This window comes from Lepus europaeus, chromosome 20, assembly GCF_033115175.1.
Source record: "Lepus europaeus isolate LE1 chromosome 20, mLepTim1.pri, whole genome shotgun sequence".
Lineage (NCBI taxonomy): Eukaryota > Metazoa > Chordata > Mammalia > Lagomorpha > Leporidae > Lepus > Lepus europaeus.
In genome coordinates, this window is record NC_084846.1 from 32,923,094 (window position 1) to 32,940,026 (window position 16,933).

The 16,933-nt window shown below is 49.5% G+C and overlaps 1 protein-coding gene across 1 annotated transcript in view; it reads left to right on the plus strand.

Annotated features, from left to right (window-relative positions):
* CHN2 (chimerin 2) overlaps positions 1 to 16,933 on the plus strand; it is a 275,775-nt gene that overhangs the window by 180,668 nt on the left and 78,174 nt on the right. Inside the window, exons 4-6 of the mRNA XM_062178946.1 lie at positions 2,308 to 2,339; positions 5,678 to 5,791; positions 7,981 to 8,266. Of these exons, the coding sequence (XP_062034930.1) occupies positions 2,308 to 2,339; positions 5,678 to 5,791; positions 7,981 to 8,266 (432 nt within the window). The remainder of the gene's footprint in view (positions 1 to 2,307; positions 2,340 to 5,677; positions 5,792 to 7,980; positions 8,267 to 16,933) is intronic.

A 16,933-nucleotide genomic window follows, 5' to 3' on the forward strand; every position in this document is an offset into this window, starting at 1 on the left:
AAAAAATAAAAATAACAAAATGCAACTAGAATACCTAAATTTAAATTTCAGGTGAACAAGAACTATTTTAGTGTATGTCTCATGCCATATTCGGGACTTCCTCTGTGGCCCTACTCTGTCCCACACAATCTAGTGCTCATTTTGTGTTTTGGTGGTTGTCATAGAGACAAGATTTGTGTCTCCACTGGATCAATCTCTCCTCTGGGCAGGATTCTATTTGGTATCCCTCAAGGCACCATCAATATTGATTTCTCCATTTGGAGACCTGTGTTGTATATCCCCTGAACTACCTCCCTCCTGCTGTGAGCACACACACACCCCACCCCCTCCAGTTCTTCACGGTGCTTCTCTGTGTACCTGCAAGACCATTACTTCCCGAGTAATGACAAACTGAACGCAGAGCCCTGACCCTGAGAAGTGTGCTGTGTATTTTTATGACTCATTGATGAACTAAAAGCAGATAGCATCTTGTTAAGAGTCAGTTGCATTCAATATTTATTAACTCCATACCAGCAGTTAGTGGTGGCGCTGCCTGCCGTGCTGTCCACCTGGGAAGTTACGGTGATTATTCTTTCCCCTTTTGGGGAAATGAGAAAGGGAATAAGTTTGGTACTACACCCAGATTTGCAAATGTGTGTTATGGTTCAGCCAAAAAAAAGGTGGAAGTAAACTATCCTTATACAGAGAGAACCGTTAGAAATTTTGGAATATTGCTTCTCAAAGAATGGGCGGTTACAAGGGTACTTCAAAAATTGTGTGGAAAAGGCATATTGTGAAAAATCTATGCATTTCAAACATTTTGTGCTAAAATCACCTTCGTCATTTTTTCATGAATGTTCTGAAGCGCCCTTGTGTTGTGCTGTTTCATGTTGTCTACCTCCATGGGCTTTTCTGGTTCTGAATTTCTTCTACGGCATGTGTGGTATTGCAATCATGTGTCTACAGTATCACACAAGGAAGAAAGAACTGTGAAAGCCAAGAGAATGATATAAATGACAAGGTGTTCAATTCATATTAAAAAATCTTACCAGCATGAGCAGTAATGGTACCATAATTTATAGAAAGGACATCAGGTTATGAAGTGCCTTTTTATATACTCTGTGCTTCTATTAATGATATTATTTAAATCTTCCTTCACAGATGACACTGAGCAGGCTTCAAACCTTGAAGATTAAGAGTTATGAATGCGCCCTTGGTTGAGTGCTTTTTAGGTGTAGGATGCACAGGAGAGTGAGCACATCTTTAGGATGGTCTGGATGATTGGTTTGATCCCAGCTTGTCCTGGGCAGAATTGTGTGTCCTCAGAGGCCCGGCTCCCCCTCTCTAAGCCTCTTCCCCTGGCATCCTCGGACCCCCTGTATCCCAGGAAGCTGCCCCAGGTGCAGAAATTCCACCATTGTGCCTGTCCATGAGCCTGGTAGACAGAAATGACCAGAGACAACATGGCAACCAGGGTTATATTCCACTCCAGCGAATAAGCTTCAAGTTGCTGTCATTCATAAAATTCCGTAACCCAGTGGGCATTACTGTATTTTGAGTGGAATTGCACTAAGCTTTTAGACCAGAAGAACAAGAACTGACTATGAAAAGTCATGTTAATTTCTTACCAATTCCAACACCATAAACATAGGAAACACAAGTTCTTATGAAAGTATATTACCATCCATGGAATCCAAATCCTATATGATAACCTCAAGGCTAAAACTGAGATGAAAAAGTCATTGCAGGAAAATTGTGATTTTTAGTCAAGTCCTACATTTTTTATAACCTGTATCTCTAGTGACAAGTGGGTTTCAGCCTATTAGCCATTTGTTGAAAAAATAAGAATGTTCGAATGTTGATTTTACTTGGAAAGAGAACAAATTAGGCCTATTTTGCCTTTATTTTTTAAATCCAGGTTCCTGTTTTTATTATCAATATATAACAGAACAATTAGATGAAGATTGAAAGATATGTTTATATTTTATTCATGCTAGAAATCATTGTTTTATCCATCAGGATAAAGTTTTTTTAAATTCCTTAATATTGCTAAGTAGCATCTTTTTTTATTTTGGAAATTCTTTTATACAGTGACTGGGTTTGGGTGGGGCATGTGCTTAATGATTAGAAAAATGTGATGATTCTAGATTATTCCTATGCAAGACTGTGGGATGTGTTAATGCCATATCTTCACAGATCTCTGATTTGGGAAATAGACTTTGTAATAAAGTTGTATTGGGACTCTAGGCCTATTTATTTGCATAGAATTTTTCTTGAGCTGATTTAAATTAAAATGCATTATTAATATTTTTCTTCTTTTTAATATAGGTGGAAAACAGACCAAAATATTATGGAAGAGAGTATGTATGATACTATTCTTTGTTTTAATAATTTAATAAGTAGTCACTCTGTGTGTCATTTAAATATTAAATATTAAAAATCCTCTAATATATAGTCTTCATCACATGTCCATTGTGCAAGACTTTAATGATGAGAATAAATGCAATCAGAGCTCTTTGTATTGCATTTCCTTTGTGCCACTCAGGTGCTTGGTTCCCCTGAGTGTGGGAGGGAGAGGGGCTCGGGCTCCTGTTCTTTCAGAGTAGCTACTGAGTACCTGCAAGGAGCTGGCAGTGAGGCAGCGTTTTTTGTAACTGAGGCTCTCTGTGAGCGTGTTGTTTCTCCCTCTACCGCAATACGAACTACACGTTTGTTCGAGATGCCAAAGATCGTACCCCGTGGCTGAGTTCCAGACGTGCATGTCGGCAGACCCGGTGCTCAGGAGAGGTGGCTCGTTTCCCTGCAGTCTCAGGAAGCCAAGATGCTGACCCCTCTGGGCTTGCGGACATTGGCTAAATTGCCTTACCCTTCATCCCTGCTACCCCTTCCCAGTTTCCTTCTTAATTCCAGCTCCTGTATGGTTTTACTTACAAACCTACTGCAAAGTAAATATGCAACCATAAAATAACTTGCCTTCTAAGATTGTGACACGTAAAACCCCTTATAGGGGTCAAGTTGAACAGTCCAGAGCGAGAACAGGTGCACACATCACATTTCTTCCCACATGCAATCCGCAGGCATGAGGAGGCAGTCTCCTTAACTCCACCTCCCAAGCTCTTGAGGCCGATGTAAAACCTTCTTCCTCTTCCTGCCTTCCATGTTGGAGCCTCATCTCCACGACCAGTGGCTCTCAGAGTGGCCCCAACCCAGTGCACCTTCCTAATACCACAGCTGCATTTCAGAGCCTCCCCTGCCAGGCCTGGGAACTCAGCTCAGGGACCTGGCCCCCTCTCTCACCTATCCCTCATCTCTAATGAGAACCTCTGGTTCTCAATATATGGATTTGTGTTTGACTCACAGATAATCTTATGAAAGAAAATTAAAGCATTCTACAGGAGGAGTCTTCAAAAAATCCATGGACTATCAATATTATTAAAAAACTGATTTCAAAAATTTTTGCACTAAAATAGTTATCTTTTAATTCCATTTTTCACAAGAAATTTTAAAGTCCTTTAACATACCTTTGCACATGAATTCTAAAAAGAACTCTGCTTATAATATATTTTTGCAAAAAAAAAATTTGCTAAATAATGTTTTCATTTGTATCCTCCAACTTCCAAATCTTGTAAAACCTATAGTGAGAACAGGCCTAGGGAACATTTTTTTAACCTCAAAAAAAGTTGTTATTACAAGAAAATTAGCTTATAAGCTTCAGATTCTGTATTTCCCTTCCTTTTCTGTTCTTTTAAAAAAAATTTTAAATTTATTTGAGAGACAAAGAGACTGCTACCATCCACTGGTTCACATGCCAAGTGCCTGAAACAGCCAGGGCTAGACCAGCGTGGTGGAGCTAGGAACTCACTCTGGGTTTGCGTTGAGTGCTGGAAACCCAATCAGGTGAGCTACCACCACTGCCTCCTAGGGTCTGCGTTAGCAGCAAGCCACAGTCCGGAGCCTTGTCATAAACCGGGTTTCAATGTGACCTGTGGGTGTCGTAACTGCAGTTAGCAACACCTGCCCGGCTGCTTTTTCTTAGAATAAAGGGTTTTATTCCTTCCACTCAAAAAGCAGTACACCCCTTTTCAGGAAATACTCGTGCACATTTTTTCCTAGAAGGAATCAAAAGAAACTGCTGACAATAGATACGTTTAGGGGAGAGAGAGTTTTTCCTTCTGTGCGGTTTACATTTTCACTTCCTTCTACCTTTCAACCTTTAAATTTCCCCATTGTGCAAAGGCATGATTCTTGTTTTTAAAAAGTTAACAAGTGCCTGCTGACTTGGAAAAATTTTAAAATACGGGAAAATGCCCTACAGACCCACCACAAAAGACAACCATTATTAACTTCTCCCTCTCCCCTCTTTCTTTTGGGTCTTTGTGCATGCTTCCTCTCTCGAGGTTACAATCATGCAATATACACACATCATAGATATCTGGACTCAGTCCAGACCATGCATAAAGGATAAGATGAGCCACGGCCTGGATCTTAAAGTGCACAAAAATGTCATTTTCTTCTTCTGAACAATTAACTTAGTTATTGGTGCTCTGGCTGCTGCTGGCCATGGCTTAAACTTGCCGAGTCAACAAGCTAAGATGAAGTTGCTCTCACACTAACTGCTTGCTTGGAATACTCATCGCCTTTCTCCTGCCCTTGTCCCTGCGAGTGGCTTGGGGTGGGCAGCAGGCCCCTGGGCTCTGCTGTGCGGGGGCCTCACTCGCTGTTGTGTTGATCCACGCTTGGGTTGTGTCTTAGACATCCCCGCCCCAGGCTGCTTCTGACACCAGCTCTTGTCCTCTGTGACTGCGGTGTGGGACGCTTTCTGATGTACATCCCAGACACACGTGCCCATCGGGCAGAGCACCTGCAAAGCTGCCCCCAGGCCTCTCTGCCCAGAGTGTCTGTCCAGTCCTCTTCAGCTGGCTAGAGGCTTCTCTACAGCGGTAGAGAAGGAAGATAGAGAGGTACGTTCTCCAGACACAGCCCTAAGCTACTGCTCTCAGAATGTGAACTGCCAGTGCTGACTACAGCTGCTCCCCTGCCCACGCACCGAGCCTCCAGAGTGAACCAGGGGGCCCCAGAGCCCAGCCACCTGTAATCAGTAGGTGGTCATTTGTGATCGGGATAATACACGGTTCTCTGCATTTGAGCTGAGTGCCCAGCTGGTAGTTGTGCTGCTGTCATTCCCGTGGTTAAGAGAGGAGCTTTTTGATTCAACTTTCATTTTCAGTTTGAGAGCAGACAGTGGAAGAAAGGCAGGTGGGCTGGGTACTCTTCCTTGTGTTTGCTCATCTGGGTACTTATTGTCTGAGTACTTTCTACCTATTTGGGTACTTATTCCTATTTGAGTATTTGTTAACTATATGAGAATTTACTGTCTATTTGGGTACTAACTGAGTACTTACTGTCTATTTGGATAATTATCTATTTGAGTACTTACTGTCTATTTGGGTACTTATTGTCTGAGTACTTATTACCTATTTGGGTACTTATTGTCTGAGTACTTTCTACCTATTTGGGTACTTAGTACCCATTCTCGGGCATGCCACGAGTGCTTCCAAGTCACCCTGCAAGATGAGCAGTGAGCCCTGCCCCACCTGGGGCAGGAGGTGAAGCAGGATATGTGGATTCTTAGCCCTGTTCCTCGCGGTCTCTATTTTGTATGCAGTCCGCTCAGAGCAATGATGGTCTCGCCCCTCAGGTTTCACGGGATCATCTCCCGGGAGCAGGCTGACGAGCTGCTCGGGGGCGTGGAGGGCGCCTACATCCTCAGAGAGAGCCAGCGGCAGCCGGGATGTTACACGTTGGCCCTGCGGTAAGTCGCCGTGTTTTCCTTGTGTTGCTTATGTGTCGACCACTTTAAAGAACTGTGATAAGATAGGCATAATGTAAAACTTGCCGTTTTAAATTGTACAGTTCAGTGGCATTAAATGCGTTCTCAAGGATGTGCAGCCCCCACCACTATCCATTCCAGAACTGTCAATCATCTGAGTAGAAACTCCGGTCCATAGATAACCACTCCTTCCCTACTACTTATTTTTAAAATTATTGATTTATTTAATTTATTCAAAAGTCAGACAGAGATTCCCCCTTCATGGCTCCACTCCCCTGGGCCAGCCTGAGGCTTAGAGCTGGGAACTCGCTCCAGGTGGCCCACGTGGGTGGCAGGGACTCAACTGCTTGAGCCATTGCCCGCTGCTTTCAAGGATGCACGTGAGCAGGAAGCTGGACCCGGGCACTCCGACAGGGACACAGATGTCCCAAGTGGCATCTTAGCCACTACATGGCTGTGTTTCCCAAGCACCAGCCATGTATCAGGCTGTTTGCCTTTGCTTGGCCAGATGCTGTGAGCATGTATAGCCACTGGGGCTGTGTTTGTGAACACAAGGGGCACTGGAGAATTATCTGGAAGGTAAGTGTTCCCATAGCCGTCTCTGCCTGAACCATAGCTGCATGAGAGCACCATCTCTACCCCAGGCCCCAGCAGCCCTCACTGGACAAAAGTTGGCTCACCTCCCCAAGGGAAGATGCATGCCTGGCAAGACCTGCCCGGCCTCATCTGATCTCTCAGGGTTCACCAGGGAACTCCAGGTGCCAGTCCTGGCGCTGCATGCCGGTGAGCCAGTACAACAGGGCTCCTGAGACTTTTGCCACAAAACCACAGCCATCGGAAGGCCTCACATTATTGCACTCGTGTACCTCGATCAGATTCTTCCTTTTAAGTCAGCTGATCCTCACTGCAATCCTGCAAGTTTGGGGGAAGGTATCCAACTTCAGAATCACATAATCTCCTGGTAGTTCATTTGTGAACTCTTTGGAATTGGGACTGATTTTAGTAGGAACGCTCGCCAGGTCAGCCCACAGAGACGGGCATATCCAAAGCACCATCTCAGGACCGTGACCTTGAAAGGAAACTCTGCAAGTTGCAATTGAGATATGTCTTGAACATATCTTAAGTGATTATGAGGAAGTCCTTCAAACGCTGTCAAGCGCTCTTGGAATGCAAAGTATTCTGTCTTCCCAGCACGTCAGTCGCAGGAGCCAGTCCTCCCAGGTGGGAGCTGCTCAAGGGCTATGAGATGGAGGGCCGGGGCCCCTAGGGGAGAGCCAGTGATCAGAGGAGGACAAGTTGTAGGTGACAGTGCCGGGACGCTGGCAGGCAGCTGGGCACACCTGTTGCACGAGGATGGGAAGTGTGGCTGTTGTCCATGTTCCCCATGGGGGCCAAGACTGTGATAATAAGGGGACCTCAAGGGTGCTCGTGGTAATTGCAGATACAGGGACATGGTCAGAGAGCAGTGGGTATTCCCAATAAGGAATTCTACGAATAAGATATTTGTTAAAGATTTATTTATTTATTTGAAAGGCAGAAATACAGGAGAGAGAGAGATCTTCCATCCGCTGGTTCACTCCCCAGATGGCTGCAATGGCCAGGGCTGAAGCCAGGAGCCAGGAACTTCTTCTGGGTCTCCCATGAATACAGTTACAGGGGCCCAGGTACTTGGACCATCTTTCCCTGCTTTTCCCAGGTGCATTAGCAGGGAGCTGGATGGGAATTGGAGCAGCCAGGATTCAAATCGGCACACATATGAGATGCTGGTGCTAGAGGCAGAGGCTTAACCTTGTATGCCACAGCACAGGCCCCTAAATTAGATGTTTGTGAATCAGGAAGTTCCCCCCTGACTTTATAAATCAGAATGCTGATGACCCAGTGGCCTTAGTGATTGCTAGAATCTTATGGCCTCTGTGACTGTGTGGGTTAACCCCACCTCTGCCGCACTCCAGGCGTTCAGCCTTAAGCAGGTTCTCCGTCTTCCAGCCTTGGTTGCGTCTACTGTGAAATGGGTATAATAATTGTACCTGTGTCAGAGGGTATTGGTGATGGTTGAATAGGGGGAGGATCGTGTCATTGCTGAGCCTGGCGCTCACAGGCCGCCAGCTGCTGCTGCTTGTGTGTGTCGCCTGTTCTAACCTTGTCGCCATCTCACACCCCCTGGCCGGCAGGTTTGGAAACCAGACCCTAAACTACCGGCTCTTCCATGACGGCAAACACTTCGTGGGCGAGAAGAGGTTTGAATCCATTCACGATCTGGTGACAGATGGTTTGATAACGCTGTACATAGAAACAAAAGCTGCTGAGTACATTTCAAAGATGACAACGAACCCCATCTATGAGCACATTGGCTACGCCACTCTGCTCCGAGAAAAAGTCTCCAGGAGGCTGAGCAGGTCCAAAAACGAGTCCAGGAAAACGAGCGTCACAAGCGAAGAGCACCCGGGCGTGGAGAAGGTGAGCGGCGCGGGCTGGGAACGGCTCTCAGTGAGCCCACGGGCGTGGATGGTGGACGAGATTTGCCTCTGTGTCGGAGGAGACCTGCCCCCACAGAGCACCCCAGAACCAAAAGGGATCTTAGGAGTCTTCCAGTCCCCCTCCCCATTTCACAAATGAGGAAGCCGAGGCCCAGTTGCTCAAACCTGTGCCGGCAGAGCCTGAAGCAATCATTCGCCAAGTTTATATGGAGTTAGAAAAAGCACCCCCTCCATGTATTAGGGCGAACCATTCATTATGGGGAAACGTGTTTGTGATTGTCCGTGGAGGCTTCTATCTACCCAGGTGGGGCACCTGTGTCGCCTTCCCCTGGGGGTCGCGTGGCCGTCAGTCCATGCTGCACAGGACGGCCTGGCTGGAAGGCCGTTCTTTGTAGCTTGCAGGTTTAGCTGGCAGGTGCAGCGATCATGATTCTCGTGGGAACACGGGCCTCCCCGGCGTGTGTGGTGTGTGGGTAGGGCGGGTGCAAGCGGGCTGTGGCGGGGGAGTTCTGCTATCCCTCCCCTTCTCCCGTGCGTAGCTGTTTATTTTCAAGGCACCGCCACCGTTTGCGAGCAGATTTTTTTCTTTTGGATGTGCCCCTTTTGGGACCATCTGCTTTGCCTGGTGGTATCTGTTTCCCACTGAAAGAGTGACAGCCAGCCACGCCATCAGCCCCCACCCAGGCTGCTGTTCCCAGCTTCCCAGGTGAGCTCCCACCAGGACAGAGTGAGTGGACACGGACGGCAAGTGTGAGCCCTTCTGGCGGTGGCTAGTCCTTCAATGAACCCAGTAGGCCACCTGCTGTCCAGTGTTGATAGAAAGAAAAGGCATCAGGTTGACTGATCTGACCTTGGCCTTGGCCTTGGGGGTTTGCAGAAAGCCCTGACACTGGGAGGAGGGTGGGGGGTGGCAACCTGGTCCTGTTGGCAGGAGAGAAGATGATCTTAATTGACTTGCTAACCTGGTGTCCCAGCCTAGGAGAGCCCACCCCAGAATCACATCCGTTGAACAGCTGGCCCATGAAAAAATCATTTGCCGTTTTCTTTTTATAAGCCCAGCGTCTCCACAGCACCTGTTTATTCTTTTGCAAACAAGTGATTTGGGAGATTGTGGGGTTTCTGATGGTTTACGGTTTTAGCAAAAGAGAGCCAGGTCTCGAGTCCCAGCTTCCAGGGTTTGTGCCAGGCCAGACGAGAGCCGGGCCTGAGTCTGTTTGCAGAATCTGCTCAAAAGTCATTTAGAATAGAAAATCTGGAAGCTGACCTTCCTGGCTGTGACACATCACAAGATGAACTGTGAAATAAATCTGTGGCGCAGTGTTTATATTTCTGAATCGGAGGACAGTGCCACCCAAGAGGAAATCTGTTAACAAGGTGCAGGCCGAAGCGGGTGGGGGAGGAGGCGGCCAGAGGTGGAGCCCCTGTGTGTCGGGTGGAGCGCTCACGTCTTGGGGTGGGAATTGATGCTTCCAGAAGCGGATATGTCCGCATGTGTTCCCAACAGGAAGCTTGTGCAACAGTATGTCTGTCTTTTCCTATGGATATTTTTATACTTGTTAAAAATAAATTTGGGGGGGGGGAGGGCAGATCCGTAGCCTAGTGGTTAAGACACCACACCCCACGTCAGAGTGCCTGGGTCTGATACCCAGCTCCAGCCCTTCCACTCAGCTTTGTAATTCTGACCCTGGGAGGTGGTAGTGGCGGCTCAAGTAATTAGGCCCCTGCCTCCCACGTGGGAGAACTGGATTGTGTTCCCACTTCAGCCCAGCTGTTTGGATTTCTCAGACCAGTTCAGAATACCTACACGATGTTCAGTCATTAGTTTTATTGATGATTTCCAAATGAATCCAAAGAGACTGCGTTAGCTGTGCGTCCAAGAATACTAGCAGTGTTAACTGGTGAAAGAAATTACCTCCTCCATTAGATCTGTTGTAGGCATTTGAGGGGTGAACCACTAGGTGGGAGCTCTCTCTGCACCTAACTAATAAATGAAAAAATATTTTTGAAAGGGGTGAAAAATATATGTTGGAAGAAATTAACAACGAGATTAATCGTCACTTTGAATGAGCAACGCCACCACCAGCTTCTACGTTTGGGGGAAGATAAATAGAGGAAATATTGCCGGAAGCAGCCCAGCCGCGGGGGGTGGCGTGATGAGCAGCCGTTGGTGGTGTGGGCCTCTCCAATGCTAATGATATGATGCGTGGGTTCCCCCAGGGAGGCTCTGGGCACGGGGTCTGGACCCTTGCTAGAGGCTGCTGTTGCATACCTAGGCTTGTTAAGTCACTTGGTACAAATCTATCCGTTTCCCTCTGACCAGCATTGACACGGGGAATTATTAAAAGTCTCCATCTTGCCAGAGATGTGACTTCCCCTCAGGGCAGGTCAGTGCCTGTTGCCATGGCGGCTGCGACCTGAACAACTTGGCGGAAACTTGAAGGTGCGATCTGAGATGAGCGTGGAGCTGCCTAAAGGTGGAATGAGCGCAGAGGGTGGGATTCCTCGTATCTCTCAGACCCCGACCTCCCAGCTCGTGGGTTCCCAGGACCTAAAACCTCGCTCACCCATTTATTCTGTTATTTCCAAATGAATCCACAGAGGCCAGGTTAGCTGTGGGTCCAAGCATATGCACACTGTTAATTGGCTGAAAACACTACCTCCCCCATCGGACTTGCGTGGTTCCCAGATGTATCTCCTGTCGAGGCTATTGGCAGTGAACTTGATTTTAATAACTGTAGCCGAGGTGGGGAGACAGGGAGGAGAACCTCAGGTTGTGGTGGTTGAGCCCGTAGCGATTGTTCCCTGATTGTTTATTTGATTGGATTCATATTATGGTATATAAAGGCCACCATTTGGTGCAGTTAGTTCAAATGATCGTGTCTGGTGCAATATCTTTTATGGAATGTATTTTGGAATTTATTCCTTCGGCTGATCCTCCACTGACCTTCGGAGCCGGCCCAGGGAGGTGACGGCCGGATTTGGCATCGTTTCCAGCATTTACAGGTCACAGACAGATTGCCCATTTCCCGTTTTACCCTCAGAGCAGTTCCACCAAGTCCACAGGGCAGGAATCACATGTCCATTTCATTGGCCAGTTCTCGGTGGCAGGGTGAGGAGTCAGACCCAGGCTTCCGAATGCCAAATGCAGAGCCTGGAAGTATCCCGAGCAGCTGGTGCTCATGTGTCCCCACTGTCCTCACTGCTTTGAGTGAACGTCCTTGGTTTGGGCCACCGCAACCAACGCTAGCAGTCACACACGGTCCTATGTGATCTGTTTTTGAAAATGCACAGCATGGCAGTTACTAGCTGTAACGATTAAACTTCCTTACGCACGTGCCCCACAGAATCAAATACAGCGTCAACACTGTTTCCAAAAGCACCTTTTTTGAAGGTAAACACGGAGCTGGCACCATGGCTCACTTGGCTAATCCTCTGCCTATGGCACCGGCATCCCGAGTTCTAGTCCCGGTTGGGCACCGGATTTTGTCCCGGTTGCTCCTCTTCCAGTCCAGCTCTCTGCTGTGGCCCGGGAAGGCAGTGGAGGATGGCCCAAGTGCTTGGGCCCCTGCACCCGCGTGGGAGACCAGGAAGAAGCACCTGGCTCCTGGTCTCGGATCGGCGCAGCACTGGCCGTGGCAGCCATTTGGGGGAGTGAACCAACTAAAGGAAGACCTTTCTCTCTCTCTCTCTTTTGCTATGTATAACTCTACCTATCAAATAAATAAAAAAATTTTTTAAAAGTACACAATTTACTATGTTAAATTGCATACATATTTTACTAGAGAAAATTCCCCTGTACCTTAGGTAGAATAAAGCACATTAAAGAATACGCGGGTTGGTAACCCTGGATCCAAAATGCTTGGGACCAGACACATTTCTGATTCTAAATGTTTTTTTGGATTCTGGAATCTGTGTGCAGACTTTACTGCTTGAGGATCCTGAATACGAAAATCTGAAGCCTAAAATGCTCCATAATCCAAAAGATTTTGAGTGTCCTGTCCATGCTCAAGAAGTTTCAGATGGGAGCATTGCAGCTTTTGGCTTTTCCGATTAGGGACCTGAACCTGTATCTCAGCAGGTCATTTGTCTTGCAGAAGGAGTTGGAAACGTCCGAGATGTCTGTCTGTGCAGGACTGCCTCAGTGAGTTATGTACATCCGTATAGAGGAAGAGCACACAGCCCTGGGAAAGCAGTGGGAAACTCGTAGGGGCTGGTATGCAAAGATCCCCCAAAGTCATTACATGGAGAAGCTCCTTGCAATACAGTGTGCCCGGCACGAGGTGCTTCAGGCATTTCATGGGAAAGTGCAGTGAGCAGATGAGTTTTTTAATGCAAAGAACTTTGAAATAATTTTTTCATGGCGTGCACGTCCATGAAGTTTTTGAAAGACCTTTTGTATGTATCATTTGTGTAAATTAGGAGGGGAAAAGATTTTGCATCTGTTTTTTTTTTTTTTTCTTGTGAAATTGAAGACGATCCCTGGGAGGACACAGGAGCTGGCCCCATGGGTGCAGGGAGGGGAAGTTGGGGAAAGTGTGGGAAGCAGACCGTGCCCCCTCCTGTTCACCGGGCTCTCTGTTGGGAACCCTGGTGAATGTAGGATCCTGTTCACAAATCCAGTGCGACGAGAATGGTTCTGTCTTAACTTCACCTGTGGGCACTGATTGTGTGAACGCGGACTTGGGTAAGACATGGTGTAGCCTCAGTGCGGTGCACAGCAGCTGCAGCACCCGGGGCGCAGGCTGCTTCTCCCCATCCTCCCTCGCACGTGGGCCCCCTGCCCTCTGCTGATAGCCCCCCTCTTCCTGTCATTCCCCCCAGGACCATTCTCAAAGCATCTGGGTCCCAGCTGGAGGCTGGGAGAGGGTCATCCAAGCACAGGGTAAGAATCGGCAGATCAAGTGCCACGCCTGTCCCTGGAACGGGTCGGCTGTCGGCTGTCGCTGCGTCCCTGCTGTTGCCTGACCACCACCCCCCCCCCCGCACCTGCAGACATCCTGTGCTACCTGGGACCCTCCAGGGCCGTCTCCTGTGCCCATGCCCCACCTCGCTTCTTTCTCTGGCGGCTGCTGCTGGCCAGTCCCAGCTCTCTTGCTCTCCTGTGGCGTCCTCTCTCCCATCGCCACTCCCAGGGTTGCCTCGCCCGGGAGGGCATCCTCTCTGGCTGGTGAGCAGATCTGGAGCTGCGGCCTCTCCCTTCACACCACCCACCCTCCTGTTCTCTCCAGGGCGATTATTTTCTTCCCTTCCTTGCGTCCCAGTGACCCTTCCACTTTCCACCCTGCGACCCTGCTGGACTGTCCAGATATCTTAGCCTGGGACTGATAGCACACTTTCCTGCCTTGCGCTTGGACAAAGGCCGTGGCCAGCCAAGAAAAGAAACGGAAGCCTCGGGAGTGGGAGCCCACCCTGAGTGGGTCTCCCTGTGCCCCCTCCTGGCCGTGGCCATGGGCTAGGGTGTTGCTTTCATCCAGGCAGAGCTCTGCTTTGTCTGCAGAGCCCAGTTCCAGTTCCTCTGAGTGACGTTTGCAGCCTCTTTGAGCCTGAGCCCCCTGGAAAAGCAGAGCCTGGTACAGGGGCTTGGCACAGCACAGAGTGCTCATTAGGAAAGGCGTCCAGGGGCCAAGAGGGGAAGGCCAGGGTCGGAGGAGGTTTGTGTGGGCCAGAAAGCAAGGGTGTGGGCCTGGCCGCGCCGGGTGCTGGAAGCCGGAAGCACTTAGCAGTCACAGGCAGACTTCAGCCACCAGGGGGCAGGAGGCGAGGACAGGCCTCCCTTCCTCAGCCACGATTCTGCACGGCGCCTTGGGGACCACCGCCACCATGTCCATTCACACGTCCCCGGAGACAGGGAATCCGGGCTGGGTGGGAGGGCAGCGGGAAGGGAAGCCCTCGGACTTGTGGGGAGCACTTCCTGTTCACGGAGGACACCTGTCCCACCTCCTCTCCTGCCTCTTGCCTTTTTGGGGACTCTCTTTGTGTCCTACTTTGTGGTGTCCATCTCTGCCTCCACGTAGCCAGAAAGAGGCCTCCATGGGTGGCTGTCTGGGCTGGCTCAGGGGACTGCTGTGCCCCCTTCTCCCCAGAGTATTGGCTAAAATGGAGAGGATGCAAAACAGTTAACTGGAGCAGGGTTAAGGGGAAGTCGGTGTCCCCTCTAGGAGCCAGCTGGCGGGGTGTCGGTGACAAAGCTCACAGGACTCGGCCTCTCCCCCTGGACCACGGTCTGCCGGGGGCTTAAAGACAGGCCGGGCCCTCAGCCCCAGAGCTCGTGGGGGAAGGTCTGGGCACCTGGGGTGAGAAGTACCAGGAGGCTAGGACACGTAGGTGAAGGGAAGAGCCCCTGCTATGGAAGAAAAACTCCAGATGCTGTCTTTGTGTCCCAGTGGGGCGAGTTTTCTATTTTTAACCACCCTCTCACCCTCTGTGGTCCTGAGGCTAAGACTTTACAGGGACAAACGGCAAAGTCCTCCTGACACCTGCAGTTTGTCCCTGTCTAAAAGCTGTCTCGCAGAGGCATGAGCGCTGCTGTTTTTCTGTGTTGTGCAACACTGCCATCTGGTGGCTTCCAGGAGAGTTACATGCGGGCAACATAAAGGACCAAACCTAACAGATGTCAGAGTAATTAATGAGCAAGAACAAATCTTAGGCAATGAACCCCTTACGTTGTCCCGGCGGCCTTGGGTTTTATAGTTCGGATCCGGCGGTGCAGTGGCAGGGGGCGGGTCTGTGCTGCGTGTAAGTTCCTCTGCTGAGTGTGTGTGCTGCTCTGCCGTCCCGGGACCTTATATATAAGAAGGGTCCTAGGAATCAGACTCACGGGGATTCTTGTCCAGTGGTGCTTACACATCTGGGCCTCAGGACCCCTTTAAATTTTTCAAGGACCCCAAGAGCTTTCATTCGTGTGGGGTCTCCCTACTGATAGCTACTATCTTAATAAAGTAAGAAAAATCTAAATATTTATTAATTCTCTTAATCATAATAGTAATAAGCCCAGTTATGTGTTTGTGTAAATAACATATTTCTATGGAAATAACCTCATTTTCCAAACTGAAAAAAAAAAGCAGTGGCACTGTTGGCATTGTTTCTGTGTTTTTGCAAATCTCTTCCGTGTCTGGCTGAATGAAGACAGCCGGGTGCTCACATCTGCTCTTGTGCTCAACCTGTGATGACGGATGGCTTTGTCTGAGGCACAGGAAGCAGCGCTGGCCTCACACAGATACGTGACTGTGGAAAAGGATGCTTGGGTAGGCTTTTCAGGAGACCGAGGGGTTTTAAAAATACATTGGTCTGTAACTTAACAAGCGATGGTTTCTTTAAGGCTAGTTGCAATGTCAATCATGGAAAAAGCCATTAATAAAATTAGTTCTGGCATCATTGGCTCTGTAAAGCTCTCACGCTGCCCCCAGCCCTGGTGGACCATGTTCTGGGGGCTGCTGCTGTCTCAGACATTGAGGGATGCAAAGGGTGCCGGTGGGATGTGTGCAGGTGCACCTCCGCAGGGGGGCATTTTGACTGGGGCAGGTACAGACACTCCCACCTGGGACCTTTGTCCCAGCCACAGAGCCAGGCAGGGAACAAGCCGTGAAGAGTCTTCTGGGGGCTGGCACTGTGGCGCAGCGGGCTAAGCCCCGGCTACCAGCCCCAGCATCCCACATCAGAGCACCAGTTCCTGTCCTGATGCTCTGCTTCCGATCCAGCTCCCTGCTAATGCGCCTGGGAAAGCAGTGCCAGATAGGCCCCTCCCACCCACGCGGGAGACCCAGGTTCCTGGCTCCTGGCTTTGGCTTGGCCCAGCCCTGACCATTTGAGCAATGGACAGTAGATAGAAGATCTCTTTCTGTCTCTGCCTTTCAAATGAAGCAGAAAATCTTGACTGTTATTCGGGGTCCAGCTCACTCAGTTTGCCTTGATCCTGGCTCTCAGCTGGGAGTGAGCGACCCAACTGGCCTGGGGCCTCTGTAATTTGGAGATGGGTTTCCAGGTGATTCTGAGATACTCAGTTGTGTCTCGGTGCCACTGCAGCATGGATTCCAGACACCCCGCCTGCCGATCCCTAGCACCGCGGATGCTCGAGTTCCCCGTAGGTGGTGGCCCGGGATCTGCACAGGAACCCGTGTGCTCCCGGTCTTCCCCAGATAACGTCTCACTCCTGGTGCAGTTGTGTGTGTTCTGCATGGTTCAGGAATGATGACCGGTGACCAGAGCCTGTGCGTGTTCAGTGCAGGTGCAATTATTCTTCCTCTTTCAAACACTTTCCATCCTCAGTGGGTTGAATGCACGTATCCGGGGCTTGTGGATCCACAGAGCCAACCGCAGTCCCCGGGAGGAGCTGCCTCCGACCCCACCTGTACAGGGGATAGAACCAGGCACACGGCTCACTGTGGGATGAGACCCAGTTTTGAGAATCCCTCTCCTTCCCTTCTCTGGCCTGGGACAGGTGTGTCCTTGTCCCCACTGCTGCAGGGCCCGCCTGCCACTATCATTGTGCCAGCTAGTCAGACCCCCGGGGTCCCCAGCTGCATCCCAACCGTGAGTAGCTGTCACTTCCTGCCACCCAGAGCCCCTCGCCCTTGCAGTTTTGGTCTCTGAGCTTCTGGTAGAGCCACAGGGCCCCTGACCTCAGAGGGGGATTTGCGGTTCAAGGCTG